The sequence below is a fragment of the Jaculus jaculus genome, chromosome 11 (genome assembly GCF_020740685.1).
Source record: "Jaculus jaculus isolate mJacJac1 chromosome 11, mJacJac1.mat.Y.cur, whole genome shotgun sequence".
NCBI lineage: Eukaryota > Metazoa > Chordata > Mammalia > Rodentia > Dipodidae > Jaculus > Jaculus jaculus.
Genome location: NC_059112.1, coordinates 16,787,217 through 16,811,089, shown reverse-complemented (window position 1 = coordinate 16,811,089; position 23,873 = coordinate 16,787,217). Strand labels below are relative to the sequence as shown.

The following is a 23,873-nucleotide window of genomic DNA, read 5'->3' as shown; positions in this document are numbered from 1 at the left end:
TTTTTTTAAATATTCTTTTCCTGTTACTTTTATTTATTTATTTGAGTGCGACAGATAGAGAAAGAGTCAGATACAGAGAGAGAGAATGGGCGCTCCAGGGCCTCCAGCCACTGCCAAGGAACTCCAGACGCGTGCGCCCCCTTGTGCATCTGGCTAACGTGGGTCCTGGGGAATCGAGCCTTGAACCGGGGTTCTTAAGCTTCACAGGCAAGTGCTTAACTGCTAAGCCATCTCTCCAGCCCTCAAGGCAATGTCTTAACTGTGAGCTCAGTAAAATGAAGACACAGGTTAACATACTTCTGGCATATAATGTCACAGAAAAACAAAATGAAACAAAACAAAAACATTCCCATTCCAAAGGGAGGAATGGGAGCGAAGCAAGGCAAGGTTGGACTACAGGAAAACGGAGATTTAACAGGGAAAAAACAGACTGTGCAGATCTGTGTCATGATGTAATCGTCTAAAATCGGCTCTAAAAGGCTTGGGAAGCTCCACTCCCCGCTCTGTTGCCTGTAACACCCACAGCCTCTCTGTTCGGCGAGGTGCAGTCTGAACCTATAACTTTTCTTATCAGACATCCCATGGTCCTGGTATCCCCGAAATCCTGGGGTCTCCCTCACACCTTCACACAGTGGCCTCTCAGGATTCTCGCAGGGATTAAAACCCTGCTGTTCATTATCTGCACTCAGAGGCTCTCTGGAACCACCATGTAGTCCTCCATGGTCCCCTCAGCTGCATTTTTCATTCCATCTGAAGCTTGGGATGAAGCCTGGTATCCGTTGATCTTGGAGTAGGGAATGCCTTCAGCCTTCAGGCCTTTTCCTTCCAAAAGAATTTGCCATTGGAGCTTAGGGTTCACAATCAAAACTTACATAGAAATTGTTCCGTATATTACAGTTAAGGTAAAAATCACTTATATTGCCGGGCGTGGTGGCACATGCCTTTAATCCCACCACTCAGGAGGTGGGGGGGATTGCCACAAGTTCGAGGCCACCCTGAGACTCCATAGTGAATTCCAGGTCAGCCTGGGCTAGAGTGAGACCCTGCCTCAAAAAACCAAAAAAAAAAAAAAAAAAATCACTTATATTAAGAACATCACCTGATAAACATATTTCAGGTATATTAAGCAAATTGATAATTGCAGCACCTTTCATTGCTGATCTAAAATGCCAAACTTACCACTCCGTAGACATACCAGCCAGAGTAGAGGCTCCTGAGAATTTTCTGGACAAAGGAGAGGAAACTTAAATAAGAATTCCCATAAAACTTGTTCAGACTGTGTGTAAACACACATACTGTGCATTAACTTTACACTGATAGCCTATGCATGTATGAATTATATGTCTGTGTGTATTTATATAATTGTGTATATGGTAATGTGTTAATCTTGATAATTAACCAATTTATTAATTAGCAAAGATCCCGATATTTTCCAACTCTCTTCTTCACATTGTATGCTGAATTTTAATAATAATAATAATAATATATAATAAAAAGCAAGCCGGGCATGGTGGTGCACACCTTTAATCCCAGCACTTGGTAGGCAGAGGTGAGAGGATCTCTGTGAGTTTAAGGCCACCCTGAGACTACATAGTGAATTCAAGGTCAGCCTGAGCTAGAGTGAGACTCTACCTCAAAAAACAAACAACAACAACAACCAAAGCATAATAGACTGAAAAAAAGTACAACCTGAAGTAACTGCAGAAGGTTCTCAATTGGAGAGCACCCCAGATTATTCCCAGCAAGCCAGCGGTGTCCTCCAGCATTGGGACAGGTCACTGGCCCTCAGCTGAGCAGAGTTCAGCTAGATGGCGTGCAGCTGGACTGTGGTTTATGGAAAAGCCACCCTGCTGTGATACAGAGAATGTGATTGGCTGCTGAAAACTGAGCCTGGCTGTGCATGCGTCAGTCTCTGGCGCATTGAGTATGAGAAGGCAGCTATGGACAAACGAATTTTCTTTTTCTCCTTTTGTTTGACAAGTTGAATTTGGTGGAGTGACTATTTTCTGTGAGTCAGTGCACACGTGATCTCTCCCTGTCAGTGGCTAGTGCGAGGTCCCTGTCATTTATTTTCCACTTGAATCACTTGCACTTGTCTCATTAAATGGTCACCCAAAGTCTAGGTCACCTGTCCTCCATGCTCCACACTTGTCCTCTCCTAGAGCAGCGGTTCTAACACGCTCCTAGTTGGAACACCCAAGAGGTGCAGTCTCTAGCAGGAGCGCGTGTGGCTCAGACCTGTGGCCCTGTGGCCCTGTGCTTGGTGAGTGGCAGCAGGTCCTTTAGTGGCCTGCAGCCCCGTGCAGCAGAGCGCTGGAACTTCTTCCTAGGTTTGTGCCACCTTTGCATGCAAAGAGGTAGTCGGTAGTTCGTGCTGGCCGAGCGCGCTGTGTTTATCTGGCTCATCTGTATACTTTCAGGTGGCCCAGTGGTCTTAGCCCTCAAGGATTGACAAGTTACTGTTCTTTCATTCTCCACTTTAATCAAGACCCCTGTCGTATCTGAAGATCCCTTGAAATGCTCTGAACGTATCGATTTCAAGCTTTGGTCCTTTGTGCCTGATGTGGGGCTCTAGGGTTGAAGGGGTAACAGCAGTGGACAAGGCTGAGGCCCTAAACCTGGGTGCCATCCATATCCAGAGATACAGCTTACAAACGTGCCGCCATGGCAAGCGGCGCCAAAGCCCTAGAGGAAAGGAGGGCATGTAGAGCTGGGTTGGTAGCCTCCAAGATTCTGTGGAAGGTGGTATTTAAAGAGTCTCATGCAGCTGGTCATGGTGGCACACTCCTTTAATCCCAGCACTCATAGGAGGATCGTTGTGAGTTCAAGGCTACCCTGAGACTCCATAGTGAAATCCAGGTCAGCCTGGGCTGGAGTGAGACCCTACCTCGAAAAAACAAAAACAAAAAAAGAGTCTGATGCTCTACCAGCTGAGCTAACTGGGCACTCCCGGAGGTGGTATTTAAAGGGCACTTTGGTGATGTATGACAAGCCAGCTATGTTGTTTTGGGGGAGAGACCCCCAGGCAGAGAGAACGACACGTGAAGCCCCCCGTAGGTAGAAGTGTGTGTGGCATGTTCACAGAACACCAGGACGGAGAGGGGAGGATGAGGGCAAGTCGGGGAGGGCGTAGAAGCGGACTGCAGAACTCGGGGCCACAGAGTTTCCTTTTCCGCCGGTTCCTTTACTGCTCAGTCATCACCTCCCCTCGATTTGAGGTGCTTTCTCGTCGTGTGAGTTATGTCTAGACTTATGCATACAGACATGTTTATCAGTCCCTTTCTCTGACTTCCCTTCTTGCGTCCAAGGTCTGCTGTTGTCACTGCTGTACCTTCATGCCAACCACGAGCCGCTGATGGCCCCGAGGCCAGAGCCCACCCGTCACTTCGTGATTACAAATAGCATTTTATTGGAAACCAGCCACACTCACTTGCTTCTGCGTTGTTTGTGGCTGCACTTGGACCTCAGTGGCCAACCAGAAAGTCGGAAGTATTCATGATTGGACCCTTAATGGCCACCACCTTGTCCTGTGCGTCAATTCATGATAGAGTATGTTCTCAGTACATGGCAGAGTATGTTCTCAATACATGGCAGTGTATGTTCTCAATCCATGACGGAGTATGTTCTCAGTACCTGACAGTGTATGTTCTCAATACCTGACAGAGTATGTCCTCAATACATGGCAGCATATGTTCTCAGTACATGACAGCGTATGTTCTCAACACATGACAGCGTATGTTCTCAGTGCATGACAGCGTATGTTCTCAGTACATGACAGTGTATGTTCTCAATACATGACAGCGTATGTTCTCAGTACATGACAGTGTATGTTCTCAATACATGACAGCGTATGTTCTTCCTTGTCCTTTCTCTGAACGACTGCTTGGTTCATCTGGCTTGTCTGTTCCTCCATGAGGTTTAGAGTCAGCCTGCTAAGCTTGTCTGCTGATCCCCTGCCGTTTCCGTTGCCCATTTTTGGGTGAGCTGAATGGGAATTTGATTGCTTACCGTTTGCAGCTCGGCAGAGGGAGAGGCATCGCTTTACAGTGTAGTTCTTTCCGTTTCAAGAAGGTAATGTCTCCAGCCTTGTCTTTCCCTGATCTTCCCTAGCCTCTTCATTTGTATCTTACACATCCAGGTTTGTCGGGTGCATCACTGCCTTTTGTTGCTATTATAACTGATCTTCTCCAGCTGCGTCTTACAAGTGACTATGATTGGATAAAGAAAGCTTTGCTTCTTCTGTATTTAAGTTGTTTCAGACCCTTGTGGGAATAAACTGTCAAATTTGAAGGCTGGAAAGATTGCTTAGTGGTTAAGGCGCTTGCCTGCAAAGCCCAAGGACCCAAGTTTGACTCCTCAGAACCCATGTAAGCCAGATGCACATGGTGGCCCATGTATCCGGAGTTTGTTTGCAGTGGCTCGAGGTCCTGGTGTGTCCATTTTTTCCCTCTCTAATACATAAAATAAAATATTAAAACTTTCAACTTTGATTGTTTTCTTGGTTTGTAGTCATTAGCAGAACTTACTGATGATAGCAGTTTGGTTTCAATCTTTTACGTGTCTTCCTGCACTGTGGGTTTGGTAACCACGGTAGTTTTGGGCACTAGACCTTGACTTGAGTGATGTTCATGTTTTCCTTTCACATTGTGCAGGCCATATCAATTAGTAATTCAATCAAATTAGACATTAAAAAGAGAAAGTGGGAGGGGGCTGGTTGGGAAAACGGGATCCAGCAGAAGTGAGAGGGTTACAGAGGGTAATGGGAGACTATAATCATGCATTATGTACACGTATGAAGCTGTCAAACAACGAACATAAAAACTAGACATTTTAATGCCCCGTCAACATCTGTTGATAGTTTTAGGACCGCCCAGATGATAATTTGGCACTCTGCTTATCACAGAGGCTTGGCCTTTCTGCAAAGCCAACTGTTGCTTTCAGTGTGGAACGTGGGGGACCGCGCCCGCCCGTCACCCAGCAGTCCCAGCCTGCCCGCTCCCCTGGGAAGCACTTGCTCACGGGGTACAGTTGACTTAACCTTGCGTCTATCCCTTTGGAAGTGAAATACGAGCAGAAGGAGATTTTTATGAATCAGTGCTTTCCTAAATGTATTCTCTGTAAAGCATTTGATCTTTACCCGCCCCCCCAATCATGCTGCCTGAAGGATGTGAAATCTATTTTAGATCTCAAGGTCTATTACTTGCCCTGACCGTTGAGCAGATGAACCATAAACCCAGCGTCTGTTAACCTTTGTGAATTCACATCTTAACTTCTTCGGCTGGTGAACCCAGAGAAAGACTTATTCCTGTCCCTGATTGCATTTCCTTTTCTGCCTCCCTTTTCTTGAGTGCAGTGAACATGGGGTGCTGGTGGTGATAGGAATTGGATACAGAAGGGGACAATAGATGCTCTAACATGGGGTTGGTGACATGAGCCGTTTTCTCCTTACTGCCATTGGCGAAATGAAACTTTACCACTGAACCCAGTTTTAAACACTCTGCTTTTCCCATTGGGCTGAGATTTCCACTACCATCAGTCTAACCCACCACTTGGTTAATAAACCCAGCGGAGCTCTCAGAGGCAAAAGCTGTCAGGCCACTTGCCTCCGTCCCAGAGGCGCTGGAACTTTGGAGCCCATGATGGAGGGTCGGGGTTGGGCCTGCGTACCTAGAAAGTGTTGTGGGTGATAGTCTGGTGTGCAGAGTGCTTTAGGCAAATGGAGTGGTAATGGGGAGATTTTAGTGCGCGCTTGATCTGCTGTAGGCATTGTGTTGGCATTGTGATGACCTGGCACATCCAGTTGTTGTGGGCGTCTGATATTTTCATCGTAACCATACTCTGCAGGATAACTTCTTACCTCTCATGGAATAGATAAAGAAATGGAGATTTAGGGGAATAACCAGGAGACTTCAGGTTATAAGTTGGCACAGGGGTGGTTTTGGCACAGTGCTCCTGCCAGCTGGGGTGGGCATGTGCAGAGGATGGTGGGCTGAATGTGGAACGGCAAGGAGAAGGTTTGTGGAGCACTGTGGTGGGAGACCTGAAAGTCCTGGGAGGCATGGGATTCCAGTTTGGGATGACTTCCTTATCTTTCACACTTCCTCGGAGTTCACTGGCAGGAAGAAGAAGGTTGTTCAGTTACACATGTGAAGTCGACAGCTGAATGCACAGTGGGGCAGTACGTGTGGTGCCCGAGCAAAGCGCGGGGTCACGTGGACTGGGTGCACGCTGCCTCTGACGAGCTTCTTTCCTTCCTCCCTGGGTGGCGTTAGTAGAAAGAGAACCCGAAGCCTCTCGTTTGGGGTCTTGAGGGGCCCAAGGTGGTAATGGAATGTATTGGTTTGCCTTCCTTCCTTCCTTCCTTCCTTCCTTCCTTCCTTCCTTCCTTCCTTCCTTCCTTCCTTCCTTCCTTCTGTCCATCTACCCTTCCTTACGTCCTTACCCTTCCTTCCTCCCTCCCTTCTTTCCTTCCTTCTGTCCGTCCTTCTGTCCATTCATCCATCCATCCTTCCTTCTTTCCTCCCTCCCTCTCTCTTCCTTCTTTCCTCCCACCCTCCCTTCCTTTCTTTCTTCCTTCCTTTCTATCTTCCTTCTTTCCTCCCTCCCTCCCTTCCTTTCTTCCCTCACTCCCTCTCTTCCTTCCTCCTTTTTCCCTTCCTTCCCTCCTCCTTCCCTCCCTCCCTCCCTCTGCTTCTTCCAAGAGAGAGAGAAAGAGGCAGACAGAGAGAATGGGTGTGCCAGGGCCTCTAGCCACTGCAAGTGAACTCCAGATGCACGCGCCACCTTGTGCATCTGGCTGTATGTGGGTACTAGGGAATTGAACCTGGATCCTTCGGCTTTGCAGGCAAGCGCCTTAACCACTAAGCCATCTCTCCAGCCATTTTCTTCCTAAGGGGGCTCAGGTTGGCTCAGATGGGGAGGGCTGTGGGGATTAGGTATTTCAGCTCCTCCCAGCATCTGGCAGGTCAGAATGCTGTTGCGTGTGGCTTGGAAATCTCCACTGAGGCTATTGAATACGATCACAGGAAGGATTTACACACACGCTTGTGTGCCCTCTCACACCCCGTGTGCTTTCCTAAGCCTTTGTGCAGGTGTCCTTTGTGGATGAGCTCCGTGCTGTGCCGTGGTCTGTCATTTCCTTAAGCAAACAAGTGACAGTCTTAGGACTTCTTGCTTGCTTTTGTTCCATTTTTTTTCTTAATTTGTGTGTCTATGTGTATGATGTATGTGTTTATGTGCCATAGCTGTGTGTGGAGGTCCAAGGACACTCGTGTTTCTCCTCTCCTTCCACTGCTGAAAAATCTTCTATTTTTCTTCTTTTTCAGAATCTGTTGAGGTCATTATTTGTTCCATCTATGTTCTGGCAGATTTACTGGTATATTTGTATTGTTGGGTCTATGAATATCATGCTTTAATAAGATTATGGGATTTATCTCATAAACAGGAGTTCCGTCTTCTTTTATTTCATGTTTACTTATTTATTTATTAGAGAGAGAAAGAGAATGAAAGAGAAAGAGAATGGGCATGCCAGGGACTCGACCCACTGCCATCAAACTCCAAACTCCTGTACCACCTTGTGCATCTGGCTTGTGTTGGTACTAGGGAATCGAACCCGGGTCCTTAGGTGTCACAGGCAGGTGCCTAAGCCATCTCTCCAGTCCTCCACCTCCTTTTAACACAAGAGTCTCTCATTTTGCCACATCTGCTTGTGAGCTTCTGATTCTCTTGGCTCCACCTCCCATTACCGTAGGTACAGTGTTGGGATTACAGATGCATGTACCGCGTTGTATTAAGCTTTACGTGGGCACTGCGGAGGACCCATCCTCTTAACTACTGAGCCCTCTCCGTAGCCCCCGTTTGGTTTTTGAGGCAGGGCCTCATATAGCCTAGCCTGGCCTTAAACCCCTGATCCTCCTGCCTCTACCTCCCAACGCTGGCATTAGAGGTGTGTGCCACCACACCCTGCCAGGAGTCATATCCTTGGGGCACTTTAGCAGGGTTCTGCTGTGCTCTTTCTCAGCCACTGTGCAGATGGCGAGCTGTCCAGATGGCCATGGCAGAATAGCACGTGTGCCCAAGTTTGCCCGCTGTTCCCGCTGCCTGCCCGAGACAAGAGGCCTCTTGGTGAGTGCCTGTGCCCTGCAAACCTGCCCCGACGGGGTTCCTGCGAGCCGTAAGGAGAAAGCGAGCCTTTCTAACTGGTCGCAGGAAAGCCAGTTGCTGTCTAGAGTTGTAGCAGAGTCTAGGGGTCCAGCCCTTCCCTCCGAACAGACACCGCCTGCAGTAGCTCTGTTCCCTGGGCCTGGTCCTTGCCCCAGATGGTATTCCAGTGTCGAGTGACTTCTCTCCTTCCTTCCTAGTATGGGAGAGCCTTGGGTTAGTGTGTTTTCAGGGCAACTTGTAGACTAATCCTTATGATAGGAAAGAAACAGAGTTGATGTAAATCCCGATATTTATCAAAATACTTCTACTGATGCTTTCCAAATACGAAAGCAAATCATAAATCTTGAACTCATTGGAGTAGTCTGTATGTGGGCATATACTTAATATAAAGCATTGGGAATGAGACATTCGAAAGCCTGATAGTTTCGTACAGTTTATTTATTGACTTGGTGTGTGTGTGTTCACTTATGTTTGTTTCAGTGTGGGTGTGGATGCACATGAGCTGTGATGCATGCGTGGCCGGTCATAGGCCAGCTTTTGGGTTGGTCCTCACCCTCCATGTCATTTGAACTGAGGGTCTCTTGTGCACTTCTGTTCACAAGCTTTTGAGAAATTCCCCTGCCTCTGTCTGCCTTCCCACCCTAAGTACACTGGGATCACAGAGATCCACCACAGCTCCCAGCTGGGGACTCAACCCCAGGTACCCCGGGGTGCACAGCAAGCACTTTATCCCCGGAGCCGACTCGCAGCTCTTTATTACAGTTTTAGTTGTACAAGAGTGTAGGGAAGGCCTCCGTCTACGTGCCCGGCTTGGAGTACAATTCTGAATGAGTAGACACCTTACGCACATTCACTCTGCTCTGGGCCTGGTTCCTCAGGAGGGGAGTTTGCTTCTGGGGCATACTTCATTTACTGGGGAGGGCCTGCAGGGAACTGTGGGCTTGGGTGGGGGGCCGCTCAGGGCTGGGAGCTCACAGGATGCTAAAGAGATGGGGGAGTGCCACAGGTTCCCCTTTAACTCCGAACTGATCATCAGCTACAATGTAAGAAGGACTGAACGTCGGGATGTTTTTTCTGACATTTTCTTTTCCAGTAGCATGCTTGTTGTACCAGAAATTCTAGGAAAGATCAGGAGCTAGGGAACACATTTCCTTTGAGATCAGGTCTGCCTTCTACTTGTGTGACTACTGGTTTAATTTGCTAACATTACATATATCTTCCTATTCAATTCCAGTTCACTGCTGGCAGATTTGATAGCTATTGTAGTTATTTTCATTTTACCTTAGAATTCACCTAAACATTTCATGAGCCATTAGTGTCTGGTTGAAGATATCACTTTAGTTTCAGATCATTTTTTTTTTTTTCTGGGAGATAGGTCAGTAGTACACATTGTTTATTTATAAATATCAAAATTTGATATACAAAAAATGCTTGTCTTCACCTTTTATTTATTTTATTTTTGCTGCCTTGGAAATAACACCGAGTTTTCTCCTTTTCCTTTTAAAGACTTTCAGCTGAACTCTCATCTCTCAACACTGGCAAATATTCATAAAATCTACCATACCCTTAATAAGCTAGTAAGTCAATCTTTTCAATATACAGCCTCGAACATCAAAGTAGCCATTTTGTGCAACTGTATTTGCTTCTTAAAAATCCAAGCTATGCTTGTTAATTGCTTATGAAGATGCCATGTTTTAAAACTCACTGCGGGGTATGTGGTTTCTTGTACTGATGATGGTATTTCTTACAGAACCTAACAGAAGACGTTGACCAAGACGATCACCAAACAGGTAACTGCTAACACCACTTAACTTTATTACATAAACATGCTCAGATAAAATCATGTCAGAGAAGCCCCGTTCACAGATACCGTGCGTTGTTAAAATGCCCTCCATTGGAGTTGTTGCTTGATTCAAACGTCTTCCAGGGTGAGGGGAAGGCAGCCACGTCATAGCTGGTCCCCAATAGGAACTCCATTCTGGGCTCCAGCTTCGTTCTTTCAAAGGGCCCCATGTGTCTCTAGTAAGTTTTTAGATAACGTTTCTTTTTCCTTTACTGAAGTTATTCTAGTTCATACTAACAAGGTGACACAGTGTGAAAAAGCGTTCTATAAATGTTTGTTAAATTGAGCTGAAACATGATTTGATAGGTAGGAAGGTGTTTGCATATGTACCTTGTGTAGGTCCCGAGGACATGTGAGGGGGAGAATTGAAAATTGCTTATCCTCAAGGTGTGTACAGAGAGCTTATTTAAAACAGATTGCTAGGTCCCGCCCCCACGTCCCAAGTCTGCAGGTCCCAGGAGGGCCCTCCGGGCTTGCAGCTCCTCTCTCAGCTGGCCTGCAGAGCGCCCTTGAGAACCACTGCTCCGCACTCTTGCTCACTCTGAACTCGCTACTCGTGATCACCAAGTTCAGAAACTTGCATCTGATTTTAAACTTGTGACAAAAATTATTTTCAAATATTATGGCATTTGGAAATTACTGCAGTCCTGCGTTAACCGGTGCTCGTCTGGGTCTGTTCAGGTACTCTCACAAAATACCTCAGAGTGAGTCGCTCACGTCTCAGCCCTGGAGGCCGGGGAGTTCAAGCTGCAGGCGGCAGCAGACGCTGGGTCTGGTTAGGGCTTGGCACTCGTTCGTAGCCTCTCGCTGCATTCTCTCGTTGGGAGGGGGAGAGGAGGCATGGGCCATAAGGACACTAATCCCAGTCACAAGGGTTCCACCCTCATGACCTAATCACCCCCAAGGGCCCCCACTTCTTCATACACGCGGGGATTACATTTCGACAAAGGAATGTTGGAGGATGCATTCCGGCCATCGCAATGTTTGCTAGGGAATGTTGAATACCACAAGGTACATTAAGCGAAAGTGAAGGTCTTCCTTTACGCCTCCCAGTTCCAGCTTCCTTCCCAGTGCTCTGTCAGATAAGGCCGTGCATACGGGTGCTTGCTGTACTTGCTGTTTTATTTAACACATTTTTTCCTTCAATGGCACATCTTGAAGATCGTTGAGATTCAGGTCTCCTCCACCCTCTTCCAAATTGCTTCACAATCAGTCGAAAATTAAACATCAGGTGGGGCTTAAAGTTAATGGTCTCTTGGAACACACCTTAGGTAATGAAAAGCACACAGCCTTGTCAGTGCCGCGACCCGTAAGTCCAGTCCATCCAGGCCACACACGTGCTGGGGTCTCCCCACCTGCTCAGAGGTGCTGGACTCTGCTCAGCTTCTGTCTGGATCACCATTTAGACCAGACAGACCTCCCTTCCAGGACCATGTCTGGCATGTCCTAGAAGGCCAGGGAAATGGAGGGCCTTGACTTAGAAAAGGCCTGCTAATTTCTGGTTATATCTTATGTTTTCCCCTCCTGATGATACACATCTGTATGCTTAACTTTCAGCTATTCCCAGTAGTGCTGGAATAAAATTTCCAGGATCAGTTTTAACAGTTAAAAGGAAAAACATATTTCTCTGCATGGGTGGGCTGTGAGGATTTTTTTTTTTTTAAAATAACTTAAGGGTTGGTGTAGTTTTAATATTTAAAACTGAATTTGTATTAGTGAAACCCTAGGGTTGTCTTTTTTAAGCTACGGTAATAAGTCCTTAGTTCTAAATTGTGTGCATTACATATCTAATTTTGGAGTTTTGATTTAAATGAGGGCTTGTTAATAACAATTTCACATTTGTTTAACCTGAAAATTGGCAGTAATACTGAGTGTAAGTTAGTGACAAGGCATGTAAGAGATGACCATGTGTTTGGCCTCAGCCTCCCCTTCTGTCCTGGAGTCAGCGGCTGTGTCTGAGGTTTGATCCGTGCCCTGCAGGTGCCGCACGTGGACCTCACCAATGCCCAGCCAGTGCCAGCTAGTGGTCAGATTTCTTAGGGAGGTCCTTCATCCCAGCTCCCCGTTTGGCTGCAGTCGCTTGTGATCCCCCATCTGGAAGGGTGTACTGTAAAAGCTAAACCACGGTGCAAGGGTGGTCCCTAAGGTGACTCTTGGACTGCGTTGGCCTGGCGGAAGTCTGAGCCTTAACTGTCAACATTGCATGTTGTTGCAGTCAGCTTCGCGTTGCTGGCAGAAATCGCCCGACCAAGAGCGGCTTTTGGGACAAGAGGGTTAATTCTGCCTTACAGACTCGAGGGAAGCTCCACGATGGTAGGGGAAACAATGGCATGAGCAGAGGGTAGACATCACCCCCTGGCCAACATAAGGTGGACCACAGCAACAGGAGAGTGTGTCCAACACTGCCAAGGGGAAACTGGCTATAACGTTCACTCCCAACAATACACTGCCTCCAGGAGGCGTTCATTCCCAAATCTCCATCAGCTAGGGACCTAGCATTCAGAACACCTAAGCTTATGGGGACACCTGAATCAAACCCCCACACATGTGCAAGAGCCAGGCCTGTGTCTGAAGGCTCAGTGTCCCACACTCTGTGTTCTGTAAAACGCAGTGCTCCCAATCTTCCATGAGGGGCGGAGGGAGTGAGGATGACTACAAAGAGAGAGTAGTCCCACATTGAAGGGAATTAAGAGTTGACAAAAAGCAAAGGCCAGCGCCAAATAGAGGAACAACAACAACAACAAAAAAAAAAGCCAAGAAAATGGTGCTATAAGTCAGAAATCATAAATAACACAGAAATGTTAAGAAATGCTATTTAGAAAGAAAGGAAAGGAAATCCCTTTTGTCTGAAATAAATGGTATGACTAAAAAAAATTGTTCATTTAAAAAGTATGGATTTTACTCAAGCAAATAGTTGAAGAAAATGAAATAAAACATTATGTACTGGCAAAATGTCTTAGAGCGCAGTGTATTACAACCTAAATTATTAAATTCTGTGACACTGTTCAGTGAAGAAAGAGGTGAACTAGCTATATGAAATCACAGGCAAGGCAGGTTGAGCCACGTGAAATGCTGTGAAGCAAAGCTGGGAGAGAACAGGCTCATGAAAATAAAAAATCAGAACAGGAGATCTTCATACCAGAGCATGTGTTTAAATTTGGAAAAGGAAGAAACACCCTTTACCTCTTGTTTGGGGATGACTAGAAATTGGGCTCTATGCTTTATGAAAAACAAAGCCTGACAATGACTCATTTTACTGGGGCTCAAAGCAAGATGATCATATATATGTATATATGAACACGTGTATATGATCATATATATGTGTGTGTGTGTGTGTGTGTGTAAATAAAATCTATAAAGACAGTGTAGTACCTGCTTTGGCATCCTTTAAAACAGCATGTTGATTTAAATTATGATCAAAACAGCGAACTAGGAAGACTAAATTAAAGGGCCTTTGGTGACCTCAAACTGCCTTTTGCATTGATTTCTGTGGCACAAATACTAAGATAGACTACTTCAAAATATCAGTAGTATTCCCAACTACTTAACATGGGAAGACTACATTAATTGGCTTATTTATTTGAAAAGATGAAAATTGCTCCCTTGTAGTGTATTAAACCAAAAAGAAATGAATATGAGGGGCCAGAGAGATGGCTTAGTGGTTAAGGCATTTGCCTGCAAAGCCAAAGGACCTCAGTTTGATTCCACAGGACCCACGTAAGCCAGATGCACAAGGTGGTACATGTATCTGGAGTTCTTTGCAGAGGCTGGAGGCCCTGGCACTCCCATACTCTCTCTCCCTCTCTCTGCCTTTTCTCTTAAATAAATAAAATATAAAAATAAAATTTAAATAAATAAAGTCTTTTTTAAAAAGAAATGAATATGAATTTCAACTTTCAGATTAAAAACTATAAACAATTTGTATCTTCTCCCTAAGGATTATTTGAACACTACGGCATTAGAAGGAGTTTCTAGCTCAAGCCTACTGGAGCATACCTGTAATCCTGTCACTCAGGCTGAGACAGGAGATTTAATAGTTCAGGGCCAGCCTGGGCTACATTGGGAGGGTAAGGCCAATTTAAACTATATAGTGAAATTCTGTCTCCAAACGCTAAGGGCTAGGGATATAGCAGTTAATTACCTAGAATGTGTGAGGTCCTCATTTCCACTTTCCAAGAAAAAGAAATGCCTTATAATTACTGAGTGTCAAAATACTGGTCTTGAGATTTTGCCTCTACTCAGTTGTCAGGTGGTTTGTTCCAGATTATTTGCTTCTGATTTTTTTTCTGTAAAGTTTAATTTTTTTTTTAAATTTTTATAGTTTTATTCATTTATTTGAGAGTGACAGAGTGAGAGAGAGAGAGATTGAGAATGGGCATGCCAGGGCTTCCAGCCACTGCAAACGAACTCCAGATGCGTGTGCCCTCTGTGCATCTGGCTAACGTGGGTCCTGGAGAATCGAGCCTTGAACCGGGGTCCTTAGGCTTCACAAGCAAGCGCTTAACCACTAAGCCATCTCTCCAGCCCTGTAAAGTTTAATTGAAAGTAGATTAAATATTCAAGGTCAGAGTGAAGCCTAAATTTAATGGTACAAATGAATGTAAAATTGCACTAAATAACTCACTTGCAGAACTTTTGCTGTAGAAAAAGACTTCTCACAGAGTTACTTCAGGAAGCAAACACTCCTTTAATGTTTGTATCTTAAACAATTCTACCTCCTGGTAAACGTAAAGTTGGTTGTTTTGTTGATGAATGGGGAATAATCAGAAATGATGGCATGTGTCCTTCTGATGGGGGTTTTAAGTGTCTGGGTAGCAAGCTTTATTTGAGCAGATTTTAGAAATACATTCAGCAAATATTTGTCTACCAAATGATGCAATTACATATTTTTTGGAAGAAATTCTTTTCTTCCTCCTCCTCCTCATTATTATTATTGTGTGCGTGTGCACACACGTGTGTGTGTATGGGCACATCATGGCCTTTTGCCATTGTGAACATATCCAGGCACTTTTGTCACTTTTTACGCCTGGTTTATGTGTGTGACTTGGAAATTGAATCTGGGCCAGCAGGCTTTGAAAGCAAGTGCCTTTAACTGCTGATCCATCTTCCCAGGCCCCCCATCTTTTTTACTATAAGATAAAAAAAGTATTATCTGCTGTATATGCACAAGTTAAAAAACTGGGATCCCATGAAACAATATATATTCTTTTTCTCTGGTATTTTTGGGGGTGCGGGAGAGGTCTTGCTGTTAGCTTAGGTTGGTCTTGAACATATTTATGTACCTGAGGCTGGCCTGGGACTTGCATTCTCTGTTTTAGCCTCCTGAGTGCTGGTATTTCAGGCTGGAATGACAGGTGTTCTCTGCACCTGACCTGAAATGTACCACCACGTGTGCACTTAAACCCTCGAAAGGAGGCAGACTTGCAGGAAGCAGGTTTGGGGCAAATTGTCTTAGGTGTGTGCTATGTATTTTGTTGACTTGTTGTTATTGTTCTTATTATCTTGTAAATTGTGGCTTTTTCTGTAGCCTGAAACTTTGAATTCACTGTTATTCTGGGACTCAGTGTGGTTGTGCCTGACGGAACAGAACAGTTTTCCTTAGACACTTCCAGGGTCTGAGTTTGCCTTGTCTCCCTTTGAAGTGACTGCCGAGAGTGCTTGGGCTGTGGTGGTCACTGGGGAAGTGACTACACATGTTTCCTTTGTGAAAAACAGCCCCATAGTTACTCTCCTACACTGATACTCACAGTGGAAAAATCTAGAAGTCATGTCTCTTAGCAAGGTACCAAAATTGGGGTGGTTTGGGCCTCACTTATAAGTAAGGTTTACACAGACAGACACAAGAACTGATTTGTGAAACTTCCAGCAGAAAGAATTCATCAGGAAGAAAAAAATAATTTAAGAAGTTGGTTATAATATGATGGAGAATGGAATTTCAAAGGGGAAAGTGTGTGTGGGGGGGAGGGAGGGAATAACCATGGGATTTTTTTTATAATCATGGAAAATGCTAATAAAAATTTTAAAAAAAATTAAAAAAAAAAGTAATGCACTATAGAAATCTCGATCACACCTTCCAAGGCTCAGGGTCTGATGCAGAAGAGGTGGCGGAAAGAATGTAAGAGCCAAAGGAAGGGTAGGACTCCTTACAACGTGCTCCCCGAGACATAAAATGGCCTGGATATCCATGACCTCACAGTGCCTGACACTACCTACACAAGACCATCATAAGAGGAGGAAAAGACCATGACATCAAAATAAAAGAGAGACTGATTGAGATGGACAGGGGATATGATGGAGAATGGAATTTCAAAGAGGAAAAGGTGGGGAGGGGAGGGTATTACCATGGGATATATTTTATAATCATGGAAAATGTTTAAAAAAATTGAGAAAAAATAAAATTAAATTAAATTAAAACAAAAAGAAGTTGGTTAACTTCTAGCATGTGTGTGTGTCAAAATCACACTAGTGCGTGGTGTTCAGGGAAAGCAGACCCTGTGCTACTTTTCACGAGGAAGCAGTTCCAGTGAATTAAGCTTCCTTAGAGAAGACATGAGTTTTTACATGTTCATGTCCCGTAAGCTGAGGAGAGAAGTGCATTTTCCTCCTTGGTCTGCAGATACTCGTGGCCTGACCACACGCTCCTGGGGGAGGCTGTCTTCCCTTCACCGAGCACATCTGGGGAGGGAGAGGCCCTGCTGGCCACCCCTGCAGGCGTCCCAGCCAGCCGGGGCAGACACTTGTGCAGAACCCACGGGAACCGTGATGACCAAGCATAAGTTGTCTTCCCCTGGGTTGACAGTCTGTGGACGCTTGGGTCACTGCCGGAACTTGGGTCTGGAGTGTTCTCCGGTCTGGCTGTGGACCCAGTGCTTTTCAGGGCCCATGGGTGCAGTGGGTGGGCCGTGGGCTGCGCTCTGTCTGGCTCTCGTCCTGTCTCCCTGCTGTTGGGTGGGGAAGAGAGGGGCTTTGTCTCTGAAGAGCCTTCTTCCATCTTTGGAAGGCTGGCTCGAGCTGGGACTGGAGGTAGTCTGCGGAGGCCTGCTTGCTGAGGGCGGGAGCCAGCAGGCTCCTGGAGCCCAGGATCAGTCTAAGGTGCCAGTTTGGGAGGCACAGAAGCGGGGAGTGTAGCCTGATGGCAGAGGGCTGGCAGTGCCCTGGGGCTGCTCTTCTTGTCTTCAGCAGAGAGGGGACTTTGGGTGCCAACAGCCCTCACTTTTCCCCAGCCTACTGTGCTCGGGCCTTTTCTGCCCAGCCACATGCCCCCGCGCCTCAGTGCCCAACACAGGCCGACTGCAGCGCGTGGCATTTCCCTTCCAGCGGGCCTCCCTGGGGCTGGGAGACACTTCGCTCCACACTCAGATCCTTGGCTTCTGGGACACAGCAGGAGTGCAGAGCCCCGATGTCCTCTTTGCCCCGGTTGCCGCCACGTTTCCCCCAGTCTCTTGAATAACCACACTCGGGAGTTGGCAGCAGATAAGAGCTGGCATTGCTGCTGGTTACCCGGGGTCCCTCGTGCCCTGGCTGTACATACCTAAACACAGTGCGTGCCATCCGAGCCCTTGCTCAGTGGGTGTTTTTCTACGTGAAAATCCCGGGGTGGGGAGCACTGTTCGAATTCCTCCAACGGAGAATGAGTAAGGGGCCCGAAATGGATTAACCATCGCCCAGACCCCAGAGTTAGTTGAAGAGCTGGAGTTTGCTCAGTTAATGAAGGTCAGTACACCCCGGCATGCTTACGCCCTGTACTGCCCACACAGCTCGCCGAGAATCCCTGGCCTTTTTAACCGGGGGCTCAAGAAGGAGGAGTGATGTGGAGTCCAGAGTTCACCACTTCTAACCTAGAGACCTTGAAAAATTACACGATTCTAATTATTTTATCATCTTGTAATTTATAGTGGTTCAAGACAGTCGAAAGCAAGACTGCCCATGTTTGAGCCCCAGTGTTTCACTTACCGCCTTTCTGGGCCTTCATTTTTTTTTCAAGGTAGGGTCTCAGGCTGGCCTCGAACTCATAGCAATCCTCCTATTTCCGCCTCCCAAGTGCTGGGATTAAAGGCGTGCGCCGCCACACCTGACTGGGCCTCCATTTTTTTTTTTTTTTTTTTTTTTTTTTGGTCTACATGAGAAGCCAGTAGCTCCCTCTGTATAACCCTTCTTGTTAGGTGCTTAACTGAGCTAATGCATGTGTTTCTGGTACCTTCTCTTTGGCGGGACAAAACACCTGACCAATAGCAGTTTATGGGTGGAAAGGGTTTATTTTAGCCTACAGTTTGAAGGTGAAACTTTCTCATGGCAGAACAGGGAGCAAGGTGTCGCATCTTGTCCCATCAGCTGGAAGGAAGCAAAAAGAATGAACCAGCTCTGAGAACCCAGTGGGCTCTACTACTAAACATCAAGATTCACGCCCAGGGACACCCCTTCTCCAACTCCCTAAAGCCCCCTGAATTCTCCAAATTGTCACCAGCAGGAGACCAAGTATTCAAAACACATGAGTTGGGGCTGGAGAGATGGTTTAGTGGTTAAGCGCTTGCCTGTGAAGCCTAAGGACCCTGGTTCAAGGCTCGATTCCCCAGGACCCACGTAAGCCAGATACACAAGGCGGCACATGCATCTGGAGTTTATTTGCAGTGGCTGGAGGCCCTGATGTGCCTATTCTTTCTCTCTCTCTTGCTCTCAAATAAATAAATAAAAATAAACACAAACATTAAAAAGAAACACACGAGCCTGTGGGGTAGTTTAAGAACAGACCTTGGCACCAGTGTGAGTGTTCATTGTTGTCATTGTATGTTAGTCAGCATTAATGCCTTTCACAGGAAAGTTATCCTTCCTGACACAAGCCCTGTCTGAAGGCGGCAGAGGCACTTGCACGCTCTTCAAAAACAAGACAAGTTATTGTAAGCATTTTATTTTGGGGTTTTCTTCTGCCCTCTCCACCAGCAATGCAAATCCCTCCCCCCCCCCCTTTCTGATCAGGTGTTCCTTGAAGCACATGGTGGGACTGTGCATATTTCAAAGTCAGGGCACTGGTTGGGCCGCCTTTGCCTCAGGAAGAGCTGAACTGTGAACAGGCCCAGGTCTTGAAGGAGCATTGAAGTAAGAGAAGACGACGGTTTAGGCGATTCCCATGCGTATCTTTGGAGACTAAGTTGAAATGGAGAGCTCTTCTGTTTCTGTTGTGGTTTGGGGCAGTGGGAAGTATATTTGATTGTGTCATTGCTAGGTCTAGTTCTTGACTATAACATTTTCCCAAACAAAGAGGAACACAACCCTATCTTCTCCCGAAGTATTATTTATCTGATTATGTCTAAGCCCTTCCCGACACAGGCCAGGGAGGTGACTCAGTGCGACGCTGTTTGCAAGTCTCCCTATGGCATGCCTTAACTTTGTGTTCTCCACATGACTGTTTTGTAGGAAGCCTGCGGTCTTGCAGTTCTTCAGACTGCTTTAGTAAAGTGATGCCACCAAGGAAAAAGAGAAGACCTGCCTCTGGAGATGACTTATCTGCCAAGAAAAGTAGACATGATAGGTATGGCGCCAAGCCGAGGATCCAGCGCTTGCCTCCCTTTGGGGTGTCTTAGCGTTCACGTGCTACTGGCAGTACTGTTTGGGTTCTAGGCCATGGGAGTGGTTTCAGGGTACAATTATTTAAGGATACTTTCTTTTATATCTGGGTTTGTAAGACCTAGAAAACAATTTTGAGATTTCAGAAATCAACTGGATCTTGATGCATTGATCCCCTGAAAATGGACTAGCTCTAGTTTCTGGTCTCTGAAGCCTTACTGTGTGGGTGTGGGGACGAATTGGAATCTGTCCTTTTGAGAATGTCACTCACTGAAGGCAGCCCACAAGGATGTCCATCCTCAGTGTGAGCCCTAGAAGTTTGTTCTCAGATGGCTGAGAAGCTGATAAAAAATGATGGAAAAACAGGGCTGCCTAAACCACATCTCTGTCAGGCAATTCAAAGGATTGTTAAGTGTTTATTTCAGGACCTTCATGGTTTTACTCCAATTTTAACAAGCATCTTTTTTTTCCTTACCAACAAGAAGGCACCAGAGTCCCGTCTTTTGCTCTTCTTCCTTCACTTTCCCGTTTCTGGTTCCGTGGGTCACTTTATTGACAGGATATGGGGCTTTCCATACTTGTCAATTAAGGAGCTTCAGATAAAGTTTCTGCTGCTTTCCTGCTTTTCTTCCTTTGCTATAAGCTCAGTTGGAGGAGTAGAGAAGAGAGAGAGAGGGAGACTAACAATGTGAAAATCATGTCACCGCACCGCAGAGTAGAGAGGACAGTAGTGACCCCGGAAGATGCCTACCCGTCCGGTGACTTTGACTTCACGAAGTCACTTTGCTTTCTGCCAGTGTGGGTATTGTCACCAGGGGACCGTTAAGTTTTCATGACTGCATAGCATTTTGTGCAGTCCCCCTTTTTCAGTATAATTTAGTATGACAAAGGCAGATTAAAAACTGGCAGTTCAGTTGAAATTTCTGCATTTGTAGTCTTGGCCTCAAACGAACAAACAAACAAACAAACAAACAAACAAACAGGGGATGGAGAGATGGCTCAGTGGCTAAAGGTGCTTGCTTGCAAAGCCTGCTGATCTGGGTTCAATTCCCCAGTACTCACGTCAGCCAGATGCACAAAGTGGCATATGCATCTGGAGTTCGTTTGCATCTGGTGTTCGTTTGCAATGGCAAGAGTCCCTGACAAGCTCATTCTCCCTCCCCCCCCCCCGTCTGCTTGCAAATAAATACACAATAAAAACAACCAAACTTTATTTACATGCTATAAGGTTTTGCAATTTAAGTGTACAATTTTGGGTATAGGTATGTATTTAGTATATATATATATGGTATGGTGTGTGTAGTGCGCGTATGTAGTGTGTGTGTATACATATATATATATGGTGTGGTGTGTGTAGTGTGTATGTGTGGTATATATATGGTGTGGTGCATGGAATATGCATGTGTAGTACACACACACACACACACACACACACACACACACACACATATATGTATGGTATAGGTATGGTGTGTTTCAAAACTGGAATCTTTAATTAGAGATATACACAGAAGCCGGGTGTGGTGGCGCACGCCTTTAATCCCAGCACTTGGGAGGCAGAGGTGGGAGGATCACCGTGAGTTCGAGGCCACCCTGAGAATACAGAGTAAATTCTAGGTCAGGCTGGGCTAGAGTGAGATCCTACCTTGAAAAACCAAAAAAAAAAGGTATACACAGATAATCTAGTGATTGTTGATTGTCTGGGCCATGAATACATTTTCACTAAAGTATGGAATTATATACAGTTTTCCTATTCATTTATTGTCTAAGTAAGAACTATAATCAAATCTTTTTAAATATTATTTATTTGAGAGAGGAAGAGGCAGAGAGAGAGGATGGGCACATGAGGGCCTCCATCCACTGAAAAGGAACTCCAAATGCACGCACCATCTTGTGCATCTGGCTTACATGCATACTGGGGAATCAAACCTGGGCCCTTAGGCTTCGCAGGCAAGTGCCTTTAACCTCTAAATCATCTCTCCAGCCCCAAGTTACATACATAACTTGGTAACTCACATACATAATGGACTCTAATGTGTAGACTCATAAGTTTTGCATGTCAGTCGTAATTTGAAGGATTCTGCCTCCTCTCCCACTCCACGAAGGGAGCTGTGACCTCAGCCCCTGGCTATGAGGTAAGGACTTCCGGCCACGTTGCAGGAGGACGCTTTCTGCTTTTCTTCTCCAGCCACTGCTGGCGCCTGCACCGTGTGGAATGCCAGAGCCCCATGGGGTCCTCTGCTCTCTCTCCTGAGGCCCCAGGGTTATAATAACTGACAAGCTGATGAACCGTTCAAGGGAACTTTTCTTTTTAAACCTTACATCTGAATTCATCTTTTGTCCTGGAAACTTGGCCACGAATTGATTTTTATTTTTTGTAATTTGTTTAATGTTTTCTTGATTTGCTTACTGTTGACAAGTTCTTAGCTCGTGCTCTGTGCTTAACCAGCCACAGAAATCAGGAGAATTTAGATACAAGTGATTTTTTTTTTAAAAGGAACATTAACACCTTATTTCTAGATCCCTGCCCCCCAATATTTTCCTTACTGCCTTTCATCTGATTAGGCAAGTAGATGATAGTTAATTGGATACCTGTTCTGTTTAATTCTCGCTGAGTATTTGTCATCAGCAATACCCCTGCATTAAGTGTTGCCATTTAGTTCTATTTTAAAGCATGGTTGCATCTCAACGATTAAAAGATAGCTAAGCAGGGCATGATGGCACACGCCGTTAATCCTAGCACTCAGGAGGTAGAGGCAGGAGGATCGCCATGAGTTCTAGGCCAGCCTGAGACTACATAGTGAATTCCAGGTCTGTCTGGGTTACAGTGAGACCCTACCTCAAAAAACCAAGAAAAAAGAGAGAGAGAGAGAGAGAGAGAGTAAAGATAGCTAAGGCTTGCAGATTCAAAAGGTAAAAATGTTGAAAATATATTTGAAATACTGATGTCAGGTTTCGATAAAAGTAAAAACTGTTTGCTACTTAAAGGGACTTGGTGACTTTACATAACTCACAACTGCTTTTTCCACTTGTAGCATGTATAGGAAATACGAATCCACTAGAATAAAGACAGAAGACGAAGCCTTCTCCAGTAAGAGATGCTTAGAATGGTTCTACGAATACGCAGGTACGTCATCTCTCAGGTCCAGTGAGACTGTCTTTGGGAAAGTAAGCCATATACCTCAGAGGGGCTTAAAGACTCTTCTGCGCCTGCCTGGGTGGTATATGTGTACGCATATGTTAGACAGGGAGAGCAAAACGGGGGAGGGCTGTCGTTGAGCCAGTCACCGAGTGCCCTATTTATAGCCACCAGCTAAGCCAAAGAATTCAGAACACTAGAAGGGAACCGAAAAGATGAAATGCACTTGGAGAAACACTGAGAATTGCTAGGAGACCTATTTAGGATGCCGAGAATTATTTGGTGTGAGCACTGATGTTAAAATAAACTTGACTACTTTGAACGCCCCAGTGTAGTACAGTGGAGTTTCTTTATATTGTATCTCTATCCTGAAAGCTCATTTGGCAGGAAAAAAAAAGTTTGTTTTGCCATTTAAAAATGTCTTAGATCATTGCATTCGCGCCTTGGCTATAATTGGCTGGATGACATAAGACCGCAGCCTTGGGCTTGTTTGTTGGTAAGTGTGGATGGTACAAAAAGAGGGGAAAATAATCAGATAAAGTTTGGGTTTTGGGCCTTTGGCCTTTCTTCTCCCTCACCTTATTTTAGGCTCTTCCAACGGGTTTAAGCCAGTTTTCCTGTGCTGAGCTTCTGCTGCAGCCTGGGATCCTGTGTCTCTGTTGGCCTGCCATTCCCTGACCATGCTTCCTGTCTCCAGCTTACAGGATAAGAGACAGGTCACTGCTGTCTGCTGAAATGCTTGTCCCCACCCTTCCTTCTGACAGTACTCCTTAACACTCCCGCTCTCCCGGTTTTTCACATTCTTTTGGTGTGGTTCTTAACTGGTCCTGTGTTCATCAGTTTAAAAAAAAAAAAAGAAAAAAGAAAAAGAAACAAACCCTGTATTAGGGCCTTGCCGCTTAATTAATTCGACATTAAGGTTTGGTTTTCTTATGACTCTATCTTTTGATCCCCTTTAGAAGCTCAATAGCCTTCTTTGTAGGGCCTTAAGACTTTGTTCATAACTAGTTTTGGTCCAGTTTGAGTGTGAAAGTTGGGATTTTTTTTTTTTTTTTTTCCCTCTGTGGCCTGATATGCCCTTTTCCCTTGCCCTCATTCTACCCTTTTCCTGGTAGATCCTTGGCCCGTTAGCTGCCAAGCTTGGTCCAGGGAGACACAATTTTCCGA

The 23,873-nt window shown here is 45.6% G+C and overlaps 1 protein-coding gene across 4 annotated transcripts in view; it reads left to right on the top strand.

Moving 5' to 3' along the window:
- Positions 1-23,873, top strand: part of Dcun1d4 (defective in cullin neddylation 1 domain containing 4) — an 82,752-nt gene that overhangs the window by 22,758 nt on the left and 36,121 nt on the right. For 3 of the 4 annotated variants that reach the window (XM_045130057.1, XM_045130055.1, XM_045130056.1), the window contains exons 2-5: positions 9,670-9,740; positions 9,914-9,953; positions 19,418-19,532; positions 22,603-22,694. In XM_045130057.1, the coding sequence (XP_044985992.1) occupies positions 19,462-19,532; positions 22,603-22,694 (163 nt within the window). In that variant the 5' untranslated portion in view covers positions 9,670-9,740; positions 9,914-9,953; positions 19,418-19,461. Of the gene's footprint in view, positions 1-8,060; positions 8,125-9,669; positions 9,741-9,913; positions 9,954-19,417; positions 19,533-22,602; positions 22,695-23,873 lie in introns of those variants that run through there. The other variant, XM_045130058.1, reaches the window with a different exon arrangement.